Source organism: Balaenoptera acutorostrata, chromosome 10 (assembly GCF_949987535.1).
Source record: "Balaenoptera acutorostrata chromosome 10, mBalAcu1.1, whole genome shotgun sequence".
Lineage (NCBI taxonomy): Eukaryota > Metazoa > Chordata > Mammalia > Artiodactyla > Balaenopteridae > Balaenoptera > Balaenoptera acutorostrata.
The window spans coordinates 31,968,983-31,990,488 of NC_080073.1; the positions used below are offsets into that span (position 1 = coordinate 31,968,983).

A 21,506-nucleotide genomic window follows, 5' to 3' on the forward strand; every position below is an offset into this window, starting at 1 on the left:
GCTCCCATGATATCCTGTACAGACTCCCACTGAGACCATATAATCCCCTGCTCTACTCCTTTGATTTCACATCTGTGTTCTCAGCACTTTGAACAATTCACCTCTGCATCCCCAGAACCTATACAAGGCCCTAACAAATCTGGTGCCTAATGAAGGTTTAAAAAATTACATACAGCTTTAGTTTTTTTCTCTGCCTCATAAAAATGGTATAGACATTTTAAACATAAGTTTCTTTTTCTTGATTTTATACAAGTAATACATATTGACTAGGGAAAATGTGTGAAGTAAAGCATGAGGAAATAAATAAAAACTACCCAATGCCAGCACCCAGATATAGCCATTCTGGGTATATACCTTTTCTCTGTAGGTATGCACATACAGGGAAATGAACTTGAGAAAGTATAAATAGAAGCAAATGGTATTAATGGAGGTTTTTTGTTTTTTGTTTTTCATTTTGGCTGTGCTGGGTCTTCATCACAGTGCCTGGGCTCTTTGTTGTGGCGCATGAGCTTCTCTAGTTGCGGCACGCGGGCTTAGTTGCAATATATGGGATCTTAGTTCCCTGACCAGGGATTGAACCTGGGCCCCCTGCACTGGGAGCACGGAATCTTAACCAATGGACCACCAGGGAAGTCCCAGGAGGTTTTGTTTTTGTTTTTTTTAAACCAGTTTTCTTAGTGACCCAAGTACAAAATTTTCTGTTCTCATGAAAATCTGGTTGATAAACAAAAGGCTAAATATCTAGCAAAACATTCCATAAGTGATATATATTTGTACTTTACAAAAACTATTGTGGATACAGGTGTATTTTGTTTGAATTATGGAAAAAGTTCATATGCAACAAGGAACTGTAGAAGGAAAACTTAGGGTGGTGGGATTATAGGCAATTTTTCTCTGTTATTATTTGAAAATTATTTGTGCAATAAAAATAAAAATCAAGGAAGAAAAATGAATCAGCTTTTTGAGAACAGTATACCCACTGAAGACCTTAAAAATATTAAATGCTATGTATACAATGTACCTCGAACTCTAAGCATTCTGGCATACTTAAAAGCATCTTGATTGCTAGAAAATATTAGATTACAATAAGAGAAATAGTATTCATCGTGTGCTCATTATGCACCAGGTACTACACTAAACTCTTTAAGTGTACAATCTTGCTTAATCCTCCTCATAAAATTCCTGCTCAATAGGTACTATTATTAACTTCATTTTTCAAATGAGAAAAGGGAGGCCTGATCAAGTCACAGAACAGGTGGAGTTGGGCTTTGAACCAGACTATCTACCTCTAAAGACTGTTCTGATCTTCTTCCAGCTCGAGGATTGCCTGTTCAAAATTCATCTTCTCCAGAAAGTCAACCAGATTACACACAATGAAACTGGCAGCAAAATTTTAAATGATGCTAACATTTAACCACATAAGAAAAACCAAACAAAGAGAAGGAAAAAGGGACAAAGATGAAAAGCACTGGGGAAACAAGAGGGATAGGAACACAATTCACTGATACAGACTTTGAAAAAATTCATATGCCCTATCGGATGGAAGCTGAGAACAGACATGACCCTTTATGCAGCTGCTCAAAGCTTTTGAATCCATGAAAGAAAAATCTCATTATCAAATACAAACATCCAGGTCTTTAAGAAGCCATTTGTTATTAGTTGATTAATAGTTACTCTTATTTTTAAAACCTTAACTCTTGACTAACTCATTTTAAAAGCTAAATCACATTAATGTTCCCAAAGTTAACTATATTTTTAATAATTAAACTATAATTTAGAATAGGGAACAGATTAATATTTTAAATTTAAAATGTTTTAAAATTTGTTTTATTCAGATATCCTGAAAGGTAAAAAAAAAAAAAAATTGGTAGCCTCCAACTAAAGCATAATATACAATAATTCTAATGAAAGCACTATCATAGTAATAAGAGGATCTCTCTCTGTTTCCTTTTTCCTTCTCTCTTTCCTACTCACTACTCTACTTCACCTTCAACTTACTGCTGCTCTCAACCTCCCACCCTCAGATATTTGTTTCTGCTTTTGTAGGACAGAAAATATTATGCTGGGTGTAGAAACAAGCCTCTACCATATCCAATATTCATATTTATTTACTCAGAATAAAAAATGCTTAAGTTTAAAGACTGTTTAGCTCCCTCTAACACTTCATAATAATAATCTGTGAAAAGTACAAGATCAAAATGTATTTATGCTTACATTTTAACGTTTGCATTTTATGAGCAATTTTTCCCTCTCAAGTTTGTCCTCCTCTAAGTGACCTTTCCACTGCTTCACTTAAAAAAAGAAAAAACTACAGAATTGGAAAATCCCTCCAAAAACTCCCACCAATATAGACTACTAACTGTGTCAACATCCTTAAAGTCCTTTAAGATTATGACACTGGCATTAACTTCAGAGGCAACCATAGTTTCAGAAGTCATATATGAAATGCAGATCAAAATGAACACAATTCTCACTCATCAATAACTTATATACTCCAAATATTCTAAAAAACTAATTTTCCATCAACATGTAAGTTATAAAGTTAATTTTGGAAACAAAATAACTGTGCCTCCTTACACATTATTATTTACTAGAATTGTAACTAATGTGAAAAGCAATTATACTGTAGTATATTATATTCCAAAAGTACTACATCAATTTTCTAACATTATTAGAATAATCCTGAAGTATAAACAGTATACTATCATCTAGAATATTATTAACCAATGTAATTAATACAAAAAGTTCATAGCTCTATATTATACTCACTCTGAGCGGAGCCGGGCTTCCATACCATCTGGTAGAAAAAGTTTTATTGTGGAAACAATACACCCATGGGTAACTGGTTAAAACAAACAAATAAGATGGATAAAATAATTGTATAAAAATATAAACCTTCATACCTTTCATGTCTAAACATATATTTTATTCTTAAATATAATAATTTCCGGGAAAGAAAATAATTTTGGTGGTTTAACGACAATATTCATTCCCCTGAAGAAACTCATTCTTATCCACAATGAATCACAATTGCAAGGCAGAATCACAGATAAAATTGCTTTGAAAAGTGTCCTAACGTCCAATGCTATAGCAACAATAAACCAAAGGTCATTGGGGTATATGGAAATATAATTGAGGGTTGGGGTGGGAGTGAGAGGGAGACGCACTTTCTCCTCTATATGCTAGCATCAAAACCTAAGCACAACTAGTTCCCAATTTAAAATTTAGCCCTTAGTCCTAAATCTCCTGTCCCCAACCTATAACTCCTATCCATACCTCACAAAACTCTAAAGTTCTGTATAATAACAGCTTGGAATATGCCATTCAATACCCCATTTTATGAGCGAGAAAACCAAGACCTCAGACCAGTGAAATTGCTTCTACAACTCTCTGCTATTAAGTATCAGAGCTGTTGGCTAGAACTCAAATCTGAAGTTCCCAGTTCAGTATTTAAAATTATGGTTTTGTTTTCTCGGTGGTTGTTTCCTCCTCCATCTCCAAACATCTTTAGATAACATTACATCAGTCACTTTGTAGATAGCTTCTTTTTTTTTTTTTTAAAGGCTTTTAATTAATTAATTTATTTATTTTTGGCTGCGTTGGGTCTTCATTGCTGCACACGGGCTTTCTCTGGTTGCAGCAAGCAGGGGCTACTCTTTGTTGCGGTGCGCGGGCTTCTCACTGTGGTGGCTTCTCTTGTTGCAGAGCACAGGCTCTAGGCTCATGGGCTTCAGTAGTTGCAACATGCAGGCTCAGTAGCTGTGGCTTGTGGGCTCTAGAGCGCAGGCTCAGTAGTTGTGGCACATGGGCTTAGTTGCTCCGTGGCATGTGGGATCTCCCCAGAACAGGGCTCGAAGCCGTGTCCCCTGCATTGGCAGGCGGATTCTTAACCACTGTGCCACCAGGGAAGTCCTGTAGACAGCTTCTTACCATTGCTTCTTACTTCCTCCTTCGTCTGAAGATTTCAAGAGACAAAACCTCTCAAAAGCAGTACTTGTACAGAGCTTCTTTTTCTTTTACAGAAAAAAATTATTTTCATAGTTTAAAAGTTGATGGTTTGGGGGACTTCCCTGGTGGCACAGTGGTTAATAATCCACCTGCCAATGCAGGGGACATGGATTGGAGCCCTTGGAGCCCTGGTCCGGGGAGATCCCACATGCTGCGGAGCAGCTAAGCTCGTGCACCACAACTACTAAGTCTGCGCTCTAGAGCCCACATGCCACAACTACTGAAGCCCACGGGCCTAGAGCCCGTGCTCCACAACAAGAGAAGCCACCGCAATGAGAAACCCGTGCACCACAACGAAGAGTAGCCCCCGCTCGCCGCAACTAGAGAAGTCCCGTGTGCAGCAACGAAGACCCAACGCAGCCAAAAATAAATACATAAACACATAAATAAATAAATTTATTTTTTTTAAAAAGTTGATTTTTTTAAATTTCTCTATTCTTCAGATATTATGTCCTTCAGGGTTTAAAGAGTTAATTCATTTAGTTTAACAAACTCTAATTAAAAGCTAATGTAGAGTGATGAAACTCTCTGCCTAACACAGCAATTACTGCCATGAATCATTGACCTTCATTTCAGGTCTCACCCTCCCGTCCTGCTACCACAGATACGCTATACAAAACCAAGCTACCTGCATCTCCAAATTTCTTACTTTTCATAACCCCATGCCTTTTACACAAGCTGTGCTCTCTGTCGGTGATGTCCTTTATCCCCTTGCCTGCATAACCAAAGGCTATTTATCCTCCAGGGTCAGACTTTTTACTTCCTTCACTAAAGTTCAATACCTGAGCTAGGTGTCCCCAGAACCTATGTCTACTTATAACACTAAACACACTGCACTGTGAATATTTACCATTTCCACAACCATTCTCTCACCAATTAGAGTCAACTCTTTGGGGGTAGCAATGACTGTTGCTTCTCACTTTTTAAACCTGGTAATTAGCAGAGTTATCTGGTACAAAGAGGGTATTTAATAAATCAATGTCAAAGAACATGTCTGGTTAATATTTTACAGTTTCCATTACTCGGGGGAGAAGGTATCTCTTACTACGAGGACAGTAGTGTTCATCTCTACTTACAAGAAGCACCTAACTGCCTCCTTTCCCTGGCAGAAGATAGGGAAGGGATGGATTTATCCCAGCTTGATGGCTCCCCCAGAGATTTACTACAAACAGGCTACAATAAATAGAGGATAACAAAACAAGAAGACCCAGCAATACTGATAATTTACCAATATATTTAAACTGATAATAAAATTGTTTTTTTAAAAAAGGTACAGTGAATTACAGAATAAAACTGTAGTGCCAGAGCTGACAGCCTACGACATGTTACATAAGGATTTCTTCTACTCACATATATCACGCTGAAGCCCAGCAACTGGGCCAATGTATAGATTTGTGAGATGAACCAAGGGCTAATACTACCTGGGCAGTTTGAGGTTGCTGTACTATTGAAAGCAGTTAAAGATCATGTCTGACTAAGCTGACAATCTAGTCTAGTCAAACCTGCCTTTGGAAAGGTTCTTGTGACAGCATAGAAATGTTAGTAATCTTTTCAATTTGCAAAAGGCAAGTATTTAGAGCAACCTGACAAAAATGTTTCGTTCTAATACTTTTATTAATGACTCCACCTAGCAGCATTTCCTAAAATGGAGCGCTAGCAGGTATTAACAAAAAAGGATTTAGGGGTCAGAAGAGTTTGGAAAATACTTGGTTAAAAGACATTTAAAGAGTTTTTATTTATTTAAACCACAGGCTTTCTCAGAGCTTAATGGGTTTTTTGTCCATAATGAGGCTCTAAAGGTTAGATGTGTTTTCCAAACTTATTTGACCATTGAGAATCCCTGCTCCCGTTTTTAGGAACACTGGAACCGGCACTATGGTATAACATATACGGTATACATGGTATTATGAAGAAACTACTTTGGAAATAGGAAACTTTTTATTTATTTATTTATTTTTGGCTGTGTTGGGTCTTTATTTCTGTGCGAGGGCTTTCTCTAGTTGCGGCAAGTGGGGGCCACTCTTCATCGCGGTGTGCGGGCCTCTCACCATGGTGGCCTCTCTTGTTGCGGAGCACAGGCTCCAGATGCGCAGGCTCAGTAATTGTGGCTCACGGGCCTAGTTGCTCCGCGGCATGTGGCATCTTCCCGGACCAGGGCTCGAACCCGTGTCCCCTGCATTGGCAGGCGGATTCTCAAGCACTGCGCCACCAGGGAAGCCCTAAAGCATTTTTGAAGCACTTTTAAAACAAACTTTGCTCTCGAAATTCATCCAGAAACATTATTACTGTCATACTGCCCAGATTCAAAAACAAAATTAATTGTAAAACACAATTTTAAAGTTTTTTGGGCGGGGTACGGAGGCTGCAGGAACACTGCCACGTTAAATGTACACATGTATTGTAAGCTAAATGCAAATTTCAGAAACGTTAAAACATGAAAAACATGTGTTGAGGAAGAACAAGGTATCTGCAGAGAAAAATCTGCAATTACCTGCTGTATTTACGGCACTTTATTAAAAATCAGAATTAAGACTATACAACCTGACTGCCATTTAAATGAGTTCTTTCTCTATTACCTTATACAGATTATTTATTTTGCTTTTGAGTTAATATATTTACTTTATGATATACAGTCAGCCTTTTCTATTACCTCTTTACACATACACCACTTAAAGAACCAATGTTCACTGTGATAAGTTTAAAAACTGTTTAAGACACTTGACTGGGAGACTGAAACTACTAGTATGTTGGAGTCTGGTTCTGTCTCCTTCCCTGCACTGAGTAGGAAGGTCAATACTACAATCTACTTGAGTAGGTTGAAGGGTCTCTTGAGATGACCGGCAGTAACGGGAAGTAAAACTCCAGAAACATTAAAAAGAAAACAAGACCCAAATGAGAGGTTTTAACATTTCCAGGATGGGAAATTATTCATCTGATTGCCTTTTTAAAAAATAATTTATTTATTTATTTATTTTTGGCTGCTTTGGGTCTCTGTTGCTGTGCACGGGCTTTTTCTAGCTGCGGAGAGCGGGGGCTACTCTTCGTTGCAGTGTGCGGGCTTCTCATTGCGGTGGCTTCTCTTGTTGCGGAGCACGGGCTCTAGGCGCATGGGCTTCAGAAGTTGTGGCTCGCGGGCTCTAGAGCGCAGGCTCAGTAGTTGCGGTGCACGGGCTTAGGTGATCCGAGGCATGTGGCATCTTCCCAGACTGGGGCTCGAACGCTTGTCTCCTGCATTGGCAGGTGGATTCTTAACCACTTTGCCACCAGGGAAGTCCCTCTAATTGCCTTTTGACTGCAATCTAAGATGAAAGTTACCAAACCTTCATTCTGGTATTTTTTGCTACATAAAGCTTCTGATTCTAAGACTGTTTTTTTTTTTAAGGTTAGAAAAGAGACAGGGCAAATTAGCTGGATAGACAAGTACTCTTCAAATTAAGAAAAAAAAATTTTTTAACTTGAAGTATAGTCGATTTACCATGTTCTGTTAGTTTCTGGTATACAGCAAAGTGATTCAGTTATACAAATACATACATATTCTTTTTCATATTCTTTTCCATTATGATTTATTATAGGATATTGAATATAGTTCCCTGTGCTATACAGTAGGACTTTGGTGTCCATTTTATGTATAGTAGTCTGTATCTGCTAATCCCAAACTCCTAATTTATCCCTCCCCCACCCCCTTTCCGCTTTGGTAACCATAAGTCTTTTTTCTATGTGAGTCTGTTTCTGTTTTGTAAATAAATTCATTTGTGTCATATTTTAGATTCCCACATACAAGTGATATCATATGATATTTGTCTTCCTCTATCTGACTAACTTCACTTAGTATGATAATCTCTAGTCCATCCATGTTACTGCAAATGGCATGATTTCATTCTTTTTTATGGCTGAGTAGCATTCCATTGTGTATATATACTACATCTTCTTTATTCGTTCATCTATCGATGGACATTTACGTTGCTTCCATGTCTTGGCTACTGTAAACTGCTACGATGAACACTGGGGTGCATGTATCTTTTCAAATTATGGGTTTTCTGGAGTTTTCTCCAGATACATGCCCAGGAGTGGGACTGCTAGATCCATATGGCAACTCTTTTTTTAAGGAACCTCCATACTGTTTTTCCATAGTACCTGCACCAATTTATATTCCCAACAACAGTGTAGGAGGGTTCCGTTTCCTCCATATCCTCTCCAGCATTTGTTACATGTAGGCTTTTTAATGATGGCCATTCTGACCAGTGTGAGGTGGTACCTCACTGTTGGTTTTAATTTGCATTTCTCTAATAATTTGCAATGCTGAGCAGCTTTTCATGTGCCCCTTGGCCATCTGTATGTGTTCTTTGAAGAAATGTGTATTTAGGTCTTCTATCCATTGTTTGATTGGGTTGTTTTTTTGTTATTGAGTTGTATAAACTGTTTGTATATTTTGGAAATTAAGCCCTTGTCGGTGGCATCGTTTGTAAATATTTTCTCCCAGTCTGTAGGTGGTCTCTTCATTTTCTTTATGGTTTCCTTTGCTGTGCAAAAGCTTATAAGTTTGATTAGGTCCCATTTGTTTATTTTTGCTTTTGCTATTGCCTTAGGAGACTGACCTAAGAAAACGATGGTACGATTTATGTCAAAGAATGTTTTGCCTATGTTCTCTTCTAGGAGTTTTATGGTGTCATGTCTTATATTTAAATCTTCAAGCCATTTTGAGTTTATTTTTGTGTATGGTGTGAGGGTGTGTTCTAACTTCATTATTTACATGTGGCTGTCCAGCTTTCCCAATACCACTTGCTGAAGAGACTGTCTTAGAAAAACTTTTTTTGAATTGATATTCTATCATCCTGTCTTCATTTGCGAGCTGGAGTTCAGTGATTAAAAAAAACATTTTCTTCAACTACTTGTTTATCTCAGGTATAATTCCTACAGGAAAGGTAACACAAATGCTTTATTCTTCTCTTTATCTACCTGTTTTCAGAATGAGAAATGGGTTTCCTAAGTTCTTCCAGAGGTGATCAAATCTTTTTTTCTTTTTTAGTATCATTGAAACTTTATGGATTTAAACATATTTGATATATTTCAATCCACTGCTCTTATTATTGTTTGATGCTCAAATTGTCTAATCTTTAATCAGTCAAATTTCCACGTTAATTCCTGAGTTCTTCTGACAGAACCTCAGCAGTCTTAGATAACTCCATTGCTTCCTGATATAACAAAAATCTTATAAATTCAATTTATACATTTCCTGCCCTAGATTCAGAGTCAGCTATTTCCCAGAGAAGTCCTGTTTCGACCTATTTATTTGATGGGAGGAGGAATCCTTTCTCTAGGTATGTGGATTAATTTGCTACTTTATTTCTCTTGGAGTGATATTGTTTGTTGGTTTATCTTTTGACTTGGTTGGTTCTTTGGCTTTACCTGTTGGCTCAATATTCACTAAAAACATGCTGGCTACAAAGGAGCATGCTGGGAATGACAGGAAAAACCAAGAGGACTACAACCAGGTCCTTGTCCTTGAGATTTCAATTCAGTTTGTAGACAGAACTAGAAATATCTAACATAACAACAAAGGGGGAAAAATGCTATAAAGCACTGTGGGAATTTGCAATGGACAAGGGCAGGGGCATTTATGAAGAGGGTAAAGAAAAAAATAAAGAATAGGATTTCAAAAGCTATAAATGGAAGGAAAGGCAGAGAGAGTGGCACGAGCAAAGAAAAAGAAAACGAGAAGGATGTGAGAGAGTTGCACATCTAATGAGGGCAGCTGGAGGAGACTGGAGGGAGGAGGTAAAGAATATATTTCAAGGCCCTTTAGGTGCCAGTAGTTAACATGTATAGGTGCTAAGCACATTATACATGTTAACTACTTATGACAAACCACATAAATAGTTATTTTTTTGTTCTATTTTTACACATGAGGCAACTAAAGTCAAAGAAGCTAAACTTGCTTGAGATCCCATTTTGGCAAGTGGCAGCGCTAGTATTCAAAAACAGTTTCTTCTCCCTCTTGCCTCTAAATAACGTTGCTTAACATATATTAAGGGAAGTAATGGGAAATAAAATCAAAAGGTTGAATTGAGTCCACATTTTTGAGGGCCTCAGGTGTACAGGTAAGCATTTCAGACTTTATTCTACAGTATGACACAGCTACTTAAGGCTTCTAAAAGCAGGAGAATGACATGAATAAAGCTGTAATAGAAGAATATTCTGGAGGCACTGGGTTGGCAAAATATGGTGGCCAGAAGTGGAGAGCTACTGTAACATTCTAGGTTGGCATCTGGAAAAACAAGTAGTAGCAGGGAAGGGAGGCAAATGGTGTAGGTGACAACTGCTAAAGGTAAAGAAGAGACAGGATTCAGAAAAGTTACCAATATTCTGAGCTAGAGTGTTTACAGAATGATGGAGCAATAAATGAAATTGGGAAGTTAGTGGATTGCTCTAGTTTGAAGGTGGAAATTAGGCTTTGTACAGAGTAATTATAAGGTGAAAGTAGGACATTCAAGAGGAAACAACCAAGCAAGCAGCTGGAAATACAGGTACAGAGCCAGGAAGTATGTATTCACAGCAGACAACATGAGAAGGGAAATTTGGGTCTTGAGGATAAGGGAAAGCACATAAAACCGTTGCCAGAAACTTAACAGAGCAGAGTTCTTAAACCTAGTTGTCCAAAAGAACAACCCAAGGCTTTTTAAAAATAGGTATGCCTAGGGGCTTCCCTGGTGGCGCAGTGGTTGAGAATCCGCCTGCCAATGCAGGGGACACGGGTTCGAGCCCTGGTCTGGGAAGATCCCACATGCTGCGGAGCAACTAAGCCTGTGAGCCACAACTGCTGAGCCTGCGCATCTGGAGCCTGTGCTCCGCAACGGGAGAGGCCGCGACAGTGAGAGGCCCGCGCACCGCGATGAAGAGTGGCCCCCGCTCGCCACAGCTGGAGAAAGCCCTCGCACAGAAACGAAGACCCAACACAGCCAAAAATAAATAAATTAATTAATTAAAAAATTAAAAAAAAATAGGTATGCCTAATAGAGGGAACCTACCTCAACATAATAAAGGCCATATATGACAAACCCACAGCCAACATCGTTCTCAATGGTGAAAAACTGAAACCATTTCCTCAAAGAACAGGAACAAGACAAGGTTGCCCACTCTCACCACTATTATTCAACATAGTTTTGGAAGTTTTAGCCACAGCAATCAAAGAAGAAAAAGAAATAAAAGGAATCCAAATCGGAAAATAAGAAGTAAAACTGTCACTGCTTGCAGATGACATGATACTATACATAGAGATGCTAAAGATGCTACCAGAAAACTACTAGAGCTAATAAATGACTCTGGTAAAGTAGCAGGATACAAAATTAATGCACAGAAATCTCTTGCATTCCTATACATGAACGATGAAAAATCTGAAAGAGAAATTAAAGAAACACTCCCATTTACCACTGCAACAAAGAGAAGAAAATACCTAGGAATAAACCTACCTAAGTAGACAAAAGACCTGTATGCAGAAAACTATAAGACACTGATGAAAGAAATTAAAGATGATACAAACAGATGGAGAGATATACCATGTTCTTGGATTAGAAGAATCAACATTGTGAAAATGATTATACTACCCAAAGCAATCTACAGATTCAATGTAATCCCTACCAAACTACCAATGGCATTTTTCACAGAACTAGAACAGGGATTCCCTGGTGGCGCAGTGGTTAAAAATCCGCCTGTCAGTGCAGGGGACACGGGTTTGAGCCCTGGTCTGGAAAGATGCCCACATGCTGCGGAGCAACTAAGCCCATGCGCCACAACTACTGAGCCTGTGCTCTAGAGCCCACAAGCCACAACTACTGAGCCTGCATGCCACAACTACTGAAGCCCACACGCCTACAGTCTGTGCTCAGCAACAAGAGAAGCCACCGCAATGAGAAGCCCGTGCACTGCAATGAAGAGTAGCCCCCGCTCACCGCAACTAGAGAGAGAAAGCCTGCGTGCAGCAATGAAGACCCAACACAGCCAAAAATTTAAAAATAAATAAACAAATAAAGAACTAGAACAAAAAAATTCACAATTTGTATGGAAACACAAAAGACCCTGAATAGCCAAAGCAATCTTGAGAAAGAAAAATAGAGCTGGAGGAATCAGGCTCCCTGACTTCAGACTATATTACAAAGCTACAGTAATCTAGACAGTATGGTACTGGCACAAAAACAGAAATATAGATCAATGGAACAGGATAGAAAGCCCAGAGATAAACACACGCACATATGGTCACCTTATCTTTGAAAAAGGAGACAAGAATATACAATGGAGAAAAGACAGCCTCTTCAATAAGTGGTGCTGGGAAAACTGGACAGCTACATGTAAAAGAATGAAATTAGAACACTCCCTAATGCCATACACAAAAATAAACTCAAAATGGATTAAAGACCTAAATGTAAGGTCAGACACTATAAAACAGAGGAAAACAGAGGCAGAACACTCTATGACATAAATCACAGCAAGATCCTTTTTGACCCACCTCCTACAGAAATGGAAATAAAAACAAAAATAGGACTTCCCTGGTGGCGCAGTGGTTAAGAATCCACCTGCCAATGCAGGGGACATGGGTTTCAGCCCTGGTCCAGGAAGATCCCACATGCCGTGAAGCAACAAAGCCCATGCGCCACAACTACTGAGCCGGCACTCTAGATCCCGCAAGCCACAACTACTGAGCCCTGATGTCACAACTACTGAAGCCCGCACACCTAGAGCCCATGCTCTGCAACAAGAGAAGCCACCTCAATGAGAAGCCCGCGCACCACAACAGTAGCCCCCGCTCACCACAACTAGAGAAAGCCCACGTGCAGCAACAAAGACCCAACGCAGCCAAAATTAAATAAATAAATAAATTTGTATATATATAAAAAAATAAAAATAAAATAAAAACAAAAATAAACAAATGGGACGTCATGAAACGTAAAAGCTTTTGCACAGCAAAGGAAACCATAAACAAGACCAAAAGACAAGCCTCAGAATGGGAGAAAATATTTGCAAACTGACAAAGATTAACCTCCAAAATCAACAAGCAGCTCATGCAGCTCAATATCAAAAAAAACAAACAACCCAGTCCAAAAATGGGCAGAAGACCTAAACAGACATTTCTCCAAAGAAGATACAGATTGCCAACAAACACATGAGAGGATGCTCAACATCACTAGTCATTAGAGAAATGCAAATCAAAACTACAATGAGGTATCACCTCACACTGGTCAGAATGGCCATCATCAAAAAATCTACAAACAACAAATGCTGGAGAGGGTGTGGAGAAAAGGGAACCCTCTTGCATTGCTGGTGGGAATGTAAATTGATACAGCCACTATGGAGAACAGTATGGAGGTTCCTTAAAAAACTAAAAATAGGGGGCTTCCCTGGTGGCGCAGTGGTTGAGAATCTGCCTGCCAATGCAGGGGACACGGGTTCGAGCACTGGTCTGGGAAGATCCCACATGTCGCGGAGCAACTAGACCCGTGAGCCACAACTACTGAGCCTGCATGTCTGGAGCCTGTGCTCCGCAACAAGAGAGGCCGCCATGGTGAGAGGCCCACGCACCACGATGAAGAGTGGCCCCCACTTGCCGCAACTAGAGAAAGCCCTCGCACAGAAACGAAGACCCAACACAGCCAAAAATAAATAAATAAAATAAAATAAAAAATTAAAAAAAAAACAAACACTAAAAATAGAACTACCACATGACCCAGCAATCCCACTACTGGGCATATACCCCGAGAAAACCATAATTCAAAGAGAGTCATGTACCACAATGTTCACTGCAGCACTATTTACAATAGCCAGGACATGGAAGCAACCTAAGTGTCCATCGACAGATGAATAGGTAAAGAAGACATGGCATATATATACAATGGAATATTACTCGGCCATAAAAAGAAACAAAATTGAGTTACTTGTAGTGAGGTGGATGGACCTAGAGTCTGTCATACAGAGTGAAGGAAGTCAGAAAGAGAAAAACAAATACCGTATGCTAACACATATATACGGAATCTAAAAAAAAAAAAAAAAAAAAAAAAGAAAGGTTCTGATGAACCTAGGGGCAGGACAGAAAAAAAGACGCAGATGTAGAGAATGGACTTGAGGACACGGGGAGGGGGAAGGGCAAGCTGGGACGAAGTGAGAGGGTGGCATTGACATATATACACTACCAAATGTAAAATAGATAGCTAGTGGGAAGCAGCCACATAGCACAGGGAGATCAGCTCGGTGCTTTGTGACTACCTAGAGGGGTGGGATAGGGAGGGTGGGAGGGAGACACAAGAAGGAGGGGATACGGGGATATATGTATACATATAGCTGACTCACGTTGTTATACAGCAGAAACTACCACAACATTGTGAAGCAATTATACTCCAGTAAAGATGTTAATAAATAAATAAATAAATAAATACAAAGGGAAACAAACAACAACAAAAAAATAGGTATGCCTAGGTCCCACACCTAACAAGTCTCCTTCTTAGGGCTGAAGGGTGGGATACACACATGTGTAGTTTTACAAAGCTCTGCAGGTAATTCTGGTGCATATCCTGGGTTGAGAAGCCATCTTTTAAATGAACAAAAGAAGACTGCCATGCCATCAGACAGATTCTCTCAGTCAATCTGGCAAATCTGGCACATTCTGTGGTGAATCAGCTTTGTGATTTCTGCTAGTAGCAGGAAAGTGGAAGTATGTAAAGCTTATGGTGAAAGTTTCCAAGAGCTAGAAATAAGCAAAACAGCATGGCCAAAAATCACGGAGTAGTCAAGGAGTTGGTGAGAGTACCTCTGAAATGCCAATGATGGGTTCCAAAGGACAGATGGGTAAAGAAGCCTGGGGCTGAAGCTACTGAGAAAGATGGGCAAACTTGATGGTAAAAAAAGATGGTGCAAATGATTGGCAAGGGTTTCAGTAATAATTAAAGCACCTGACCCTGAGCTAAGCACTTTATGTTCACCCTTTCAGTGTTCACATTGAACTGTGAACTGTGAACATTCAACTGTGCCACAACGTGAACACTCAATATTATACCACAAACCTTGAGACAGTTAGTAGTATCATGAGTCCTATTTCACAAGATGAGGAAATAAAAGCTGAGACAGGTTAAGGAGAGGTAACTGAGTCACAGCAGAATAAAAAGGGCAGTGGGTAACAGGAAGGTTGCCAATACCCAATCCTCATATAAGCCTCCAGATTAGGAGGAAGGTTGTCAAAATCTTAGTTGAGATGAGGTGGTAGAAAGAACTTTTGTAAAATGGCAGATAAAGATTTATGAGACGTTTGAAAATTTATTCAACCAATATGTGCCAGGTTAAGTGTGGAGAGTCTACAACGAAGACAGACACGCTGCCTGTTCTTGAACAGCTTACAGGTTAGTGAGGGAGGCAACCATACAAAGGGGATGAGTACAGTGTGCAACAGGGACATGGAAGGGCATTTTGTTCAGCCTAGAAAGGTTTCTAGGTGAAGGAAAGATCATGTGCAAGGGCTTGAAGGCCAGAAGGGGCAAGATCTACTGCGGGGAGTAAAAGCAATTCAGTGCAGTTGTAGCAGAAAGCAAAAGGAAGATACCATTTGCCTTACTCATAACAGGCCCTTTGTTCATAGAGGCTTAACCTAGCAACAGAGTGGGTAAAGTGGGACCTGGACTGATCAACTAATTGGAGTTATATGTGAAGTTTATAGAACTAAATGGACCCAAGATTTGCAACAGAGGGTTACTGTAATGTATGACCCAGAAAACTCATGCCATCTGAGCAGTTTGTGGGTTTGTGAACAGAGCAGTGGCCAGCAATCGGGTTGTTAAGGCTCCCATTCCAGGAGGATCTGATAGGTTGGCTTTCTCTCTTTCTCCCTTCCTTTTTCTTTTTCTTTCTTTTTTTTAAAAAGTCTGTTAGAATGTCATCCTATTTGTTTGCAATAACATTTTATATCTATAGGGCAGGGTATTACTAAAGTGCTGACCAATGAGTCTTTTCCCTGAAGCCACACTGTGTGGAAAGCCAAACATCAAAATCAGCTTGTTTTGGAGGGCTTGGAAAAGAAGACACACTAATATGAACTGATATGTTCAATGACCTCAGACTCATCACATTTTTAACAAAAATCCTGATTTATATATACATACACACACAAATATAAAAACACTTTTATATATTATATATATATATATTTTTAATTTCCTTTTACACATACATTATTTTATACAAATACATAAATGTCATATATCCTAGAGGGGTTTTATTTCAGTTTTGCTAGTCTTGCCCTTTTTAATTTGGCTCCCACTTCTCCTTTACTCCTCCTCTCCAATCATACTCCAGGAAGACTCACATTAATGACTAGTATGTATGCATTCTTCCATGTTTTCCCCCCATGTTCATAAAATCATACACAAACACATGCATATAAATGTACATTTATAGGGATTGATGAGACTTTTTAAAAATAATGAAATTACTAAAAGTAATCCTTTCCTCACTCAACATCTTACAGAAATCCCTGCAATTCATATAATACTAATGTATTCTTTTTAATACCTGCATGAAGGGCAATTTAAAAATTATCCTTCCATTGTTTTTTGTACTATGCACACTGATGCAAAAAAATCCTTTCATAGATCCCCACAAACTAGTTTTTATCATTTCAAGTGTCTAATTTGATATCTTTATTATAAATGTATTCAAAAGCACTATAGAGCATCTGTCTCCTAGAGTAATGGAAATATAAACAAAAATAAACAAATTGGGCCTAATTAAATTTATAAGCTTTTGCACAGCAAAGGAAACCATAAACAAAATGAAAAGACAACCTACAGACTGGGAGAAAATATTTGCTAATGATGCTACCAACAAGGGCTTAATTTCCAAAATATACAAACAGCTCATACAATTCAGTAACAGAAAAAAAAACCAACCCAATCAAAAAAATGGGCCCAAGACCTAAACAGACATTTCTCCAAAGAAGACATACAGATGGCCAATAGGCACAGGAAAAGATGCTCAACATCACTAATTATTAGAGAAGTGCAAATCAAAACTACAATGAGATACCACCTCCCATGGGTCAGAATGGTCATCATTATAAAGTCTACAAATAATAATTGGTGGAGAGGGTGTAGAGAAAAGGGAGCCCTCCTATACTGTTGGTGGGAATGTAAATTGGTGCAGCTACTATGGAGAACAGTATGGAGGTTCCTTAAAAAACTAAAAATGGAGTTACCATATGACCCTGCAATCCTACTCCTGAGCATGTATCCAGAGAAAACCATAAATCAAAAAGATACGTGCACCCCAATGTTCATAGCAGCACTATTTACAACAGCCAACACATGGAAGCAACCTAAATGTCCACAGACAGATAGACATAGACAGATGAATGGATAAAGAAGATGTGGTTTATATACAAATGGAATACTACTCAGCCATAAAAAGGAATGAAATCATGCTATCTGCAGTAACATGGATGGACCTAGAGATTATTATACTAAGTGAAGTAAGTCAGATAGAGAAAGACAAATATCATATGGTATCACTTATATGTGGAATCTTAAAAAATGATGTAAATGAACTTATTTATAAAACAAAAACAGACTCACAGACATAGTTTCATTTCTGAATTTAATTTATTAATATCCTAATCAGGATTTTTTATCTATTGTCACAAATGAAATTAGTTACAATTTTCTTCTTTGTACTTTATCTGTATCAGAATTTGGCACTAATGACAGGCTGCTGGCTTTTTCAAAGGATTTTGAGAGCTTCCCACCTTCACCTATGTTGGAGTATTTAAACAACATTGGATTTATCTGTTTTTTATTAAGACCTAATTCGGCTGTGAATGCCCATTTCTGGTCAATCTTTAATAACTTTTTTTAGTCTCTTTTAAAGAAATCAACTTAAAAGTTTCCTACATCTTGGGATAATTTTGCCAGGAAAACATTAATTTACTCTAGTTTTTTTTTTTTTTTTCTTTGCCATAGTTTGGCATGTAACAGTCTCTAATAATTCTTTTGGTATATCCCATATTTGTGTTTATATCTCCTTTCTCATTCCTTACATTTTTTTTTCACCTAATAAAGGAATCAAGGCTTATTAATTACCTATTTTACTGTTTTGTTTTAAAGATCCAGCCTTTGGGTTTGTTTAATCCCTTCCAGAGTTTTTTGTTCATTTCATTAATTTCTGCTTTTTAATTTCTTCTTCCCAACTTCTTTTTCTTGTTGTTCTTTTTCTAATTTCTTCTAAGTGCCAAGTTCCTTCATTGTTTGTCTTTCTTCTTTAATATGGAAAATATTTAAGATTATAAATTTTTATCTGAGTAAAGGATTTACTGTATTTTGGTATGAAAGTCTCCTTTCCTTTCCACATAGTTTGAAATTCCCTTTTTGATGTCTTCTTTGATCCAGAGGTTATCCAGTAGTGTTGTACAATTTCAGTAGGATTTTCCAAGTGATATAAAGCTTATCATAATACTGTTTAGCATAGAGCATCTTTTTTTTATTTTTTAAAGCATATGCTTAAACAGTAATACTCAACTCGTGACACAGCTGTATCCCAAGAGGCCATGCATAATATAAGTCAACTTTTTGAAGGCAATAAATACCAAAAGAAACAACATTTTAAATGATGAAGAAATTTTTCTTTACTTCCCTTACAGTTGGCATAAAAGATAAATTTTCAAAGAAGCCTGCAAGAATCTATGTTGTCAAAATAACATTGTACTAATAGTAACCCTGAATCTCAGAGTTGCCCTCTTAGCTTTGTACAGCATTTTCTAAAGTGGCCCCCACAGCTAGATGGGGAAGAAGAGTGGGAAGGAGTTTGGAACTTACCTACATTTTATAACAGTCACCCCCTTGGAGATCTGCATATATGTTAGCATGTTATAAGGTCGGAGAAGTCCTGACTATCTTTGGTTAACTAAGCATTCCTAAATGTATTTGATTACTTCATTCTTCTATCAATTAACACCTTTTAATTCTCTTTGAGAAATGCAAGCCAAGAAAATAGATATTCCTTGGAGAGAAAGATGGTATAATCAAATTCTGTCTTCTCTGTGTGCTCCTCACAGCTGGGGTTCAGTAAATGTTTGCTGAATGACTTGCTAGCAGAGGAGGTGTGACGTGGCAACAGCAGATATCAGAGTGTCCACTGCAGCTGTTCTCAGTATGTTTACACATAAGTTGAGTTCTCTTAGTAAGGAGCACTCAATATTTTGCATCAAAATACAAACTTTCCGTTCTATTTTAAATTGTAAATGAAAATTCCTAAGACGTTGGCCCTACACACATCCAAATTTCAAAACCTAACACCTTAAAAAAACAAACAAGCAAACAAACAAAAAACCTAACACTCTGAGGAGGCCAACAAAACCCAGCAAAAATAATACTGCAGTTGCAGTATGTAAACGTATATGCACGTGTACACACACACACTATCATCACCAGCACCCCCTGGATTCCCATATCTACTGTGCAAAATGCCAGAGACTAATGACTTAGGGTATTACCAGATCAGAGTGTGCTCAGAGAAACAAAAGGAGAAACTTGCCAATCGGTTCCACTGTCTATACTGAACTGCGACAGTGGGACTGCATACTTTTGGTTCCTACTTATTTAGTTTTATGATTCAGTCATATAATTTCATGGTCATAAAGTAAACAGTGAACTAGGTAGGGCCAAAAAGCCTCAGAATTGTAAAATTAATCTAAATTTATTTAGCTAGAGAAATCCTAATTTCAAAAACTTGAGACATGAAATTTTATATTCGTGGTAGCTGCCTACAGAATTCTGATTTTGTTTGGGGCAACAATGAAGACACAACCAAAAGGGATAAATCATAATTGTTCTATGCCAGTCACGGATCTCCTGCTCCCCTTTGCCAAGTAACTTCCTTCCCAGGCTCCTTTGTAGCTACAGTTAAAGGTATGTATGTGACCTACCCATGCAGCCAGTGAGACAAAAGAAAGAATCTGCTGGAAGGAGTCTATGAAAGATTGTTCTTTCAAACATGAAAAGAGAACCACACAAAAAGGCATTTTGCCCCCACCTTATCTTTTTTGCCTAGGACACTGGTGTGAGGAAAATAAAGCCTGGGGCTGCAGCCATCACCCTTAGACCATGAGGCAACAAGCAAAAGCGTAAAAAACCAACATGTAAGGGATAACAGAATGGGAGGACCCTGGATAAGTAAGACCCTGGATTCCTGATAACGTCACTGAGCCAAGTGAACAAAGTCTGGACCTAACTACCTCCAGGCTTGTTAATAAGTTAACAAGAAATATCCTTATGGTTTAAGCTCCTATTGGTTGAGTACAGCACCACCACAGCCAACTGTTTCCTAACTGACACAGTAGTGCCCTGTGTTTTCATACTGTGATAAAGATTTTATCTTTATAAAATCTTTGAGTCTCCCAAAGTGAGAGACTCAACTTTTCACTGCATAAAATGTTGTACCTTAAAAAAAAAAAAAAAAAAAAAAAAAAAAAATGTTGTACTTAAACTGCTTCTGCAAGCATGAAATGTTTTGTAACATTAAACAATAGAATAAAAAATTAAACAAACAAGACAAATAATAGGAAAAGTCGATCCATACCCGTACCTTTCCGTGTGTTCTCCGTCACATCTACCCCAAACTGGATAATGTCACCAGAAAGAATTTCACATGGTGGACTTTCTTCAGAGCCTCGACTCAATCTCTGACTATTTATAAAGGTACCATTACTACTTTTAGTGTCTTGGAGATAAAACTGCAAAAATAAAATTTAAAAAAAGAGCCAAAGATTAGTAGTAATAATTCCAAACTTACTTTTTAAATAAAGTATCAATACTTCCAACTTTGCAAACTACTGCAGGTAGATTTTTTTCCCCTATCAATTCAAACCGCTTATTTTAGCTAAGATTCTCCTTCATTACATATGAAATTAGAACCCTGAAAGTGGGTAATTTAAAATCCAGCTGGACAAAATGGTATATCACTTCAGAAAACAGTTTACAAGGTCCTCAAAGTGTTAAACAAAAAGCATATGACCCTGTAGTTCTACTCTGAGGTATATACTGAAGAGAACTGAAAACATATGTCTTCACTAAAACTTGTACACGAATGTTCATAGCAGCATTATTCCTTATAGCCAAAAAATGGAAACAACCCCAATGCCCATCAACTGATGAACGGGTTAACAAAACATAGTATATCCACATGAATTATATTATTTTGCAATAAAAAGGAATGAAGTACTGATTCAAGCTATAACATGGATGAACTTTTAAAACCTTATGCTAAGTAAAAGAAGTCAGTCACACAAGACATATATTATGTAATTCCATTTATATGAGATACCCAGAATAAGCAAATGCATAGAGATAAAAAGCACATTAGTGGTTGCAAGGGGCTGAGGTGCTGGGGCAGAGGGTGGGATGGGGTGGGGTGAATAACTGCTAATGGGTATAAGATTTCTTTTTGGGGTGATTAGAAGGTTCTAAAATTAGATAGTG

The 21,506-nt window shown here is 38.1% G+C and overlaps 1 protein-coding gene across 50 annotated transcripts in view; it reads right to left on the reverse strand.

Annotated features, from left to right (window-relative positions):
• The window catches only part of SLMAP (sarcolemma associated protein), a 150,175-nt gene that overhangs the window by 66,906 nt on the left and 61,763 nt on the right, over positions 1-21,506 (reverse strand). For 29 of the 50 annotated variants that reach the window (XM_057554130.1, XM_057554135.1, XM_057554123.1 and 26 more), the window contains exons 2-3: positions 20,608-20,761; positions 2,770-2,842 (exon numbers count right to left, since the gene is read on the reverse strand). In XM_057554130.1, the coding sequence (XP_057410113.1) occupies positions 2,770-2,842; positions 20,608-20,761 (227 nt within the window). The remainder of the gene's footprint in view (positions 1-2,769; positions 2,843-20,607; positions 20,762-21,506) is intronic. The other 21 variants (XM_057554157.1, XM_057554158.1, XM_057554149.1 and 18 more) reach the window with 1 other exon arrangement.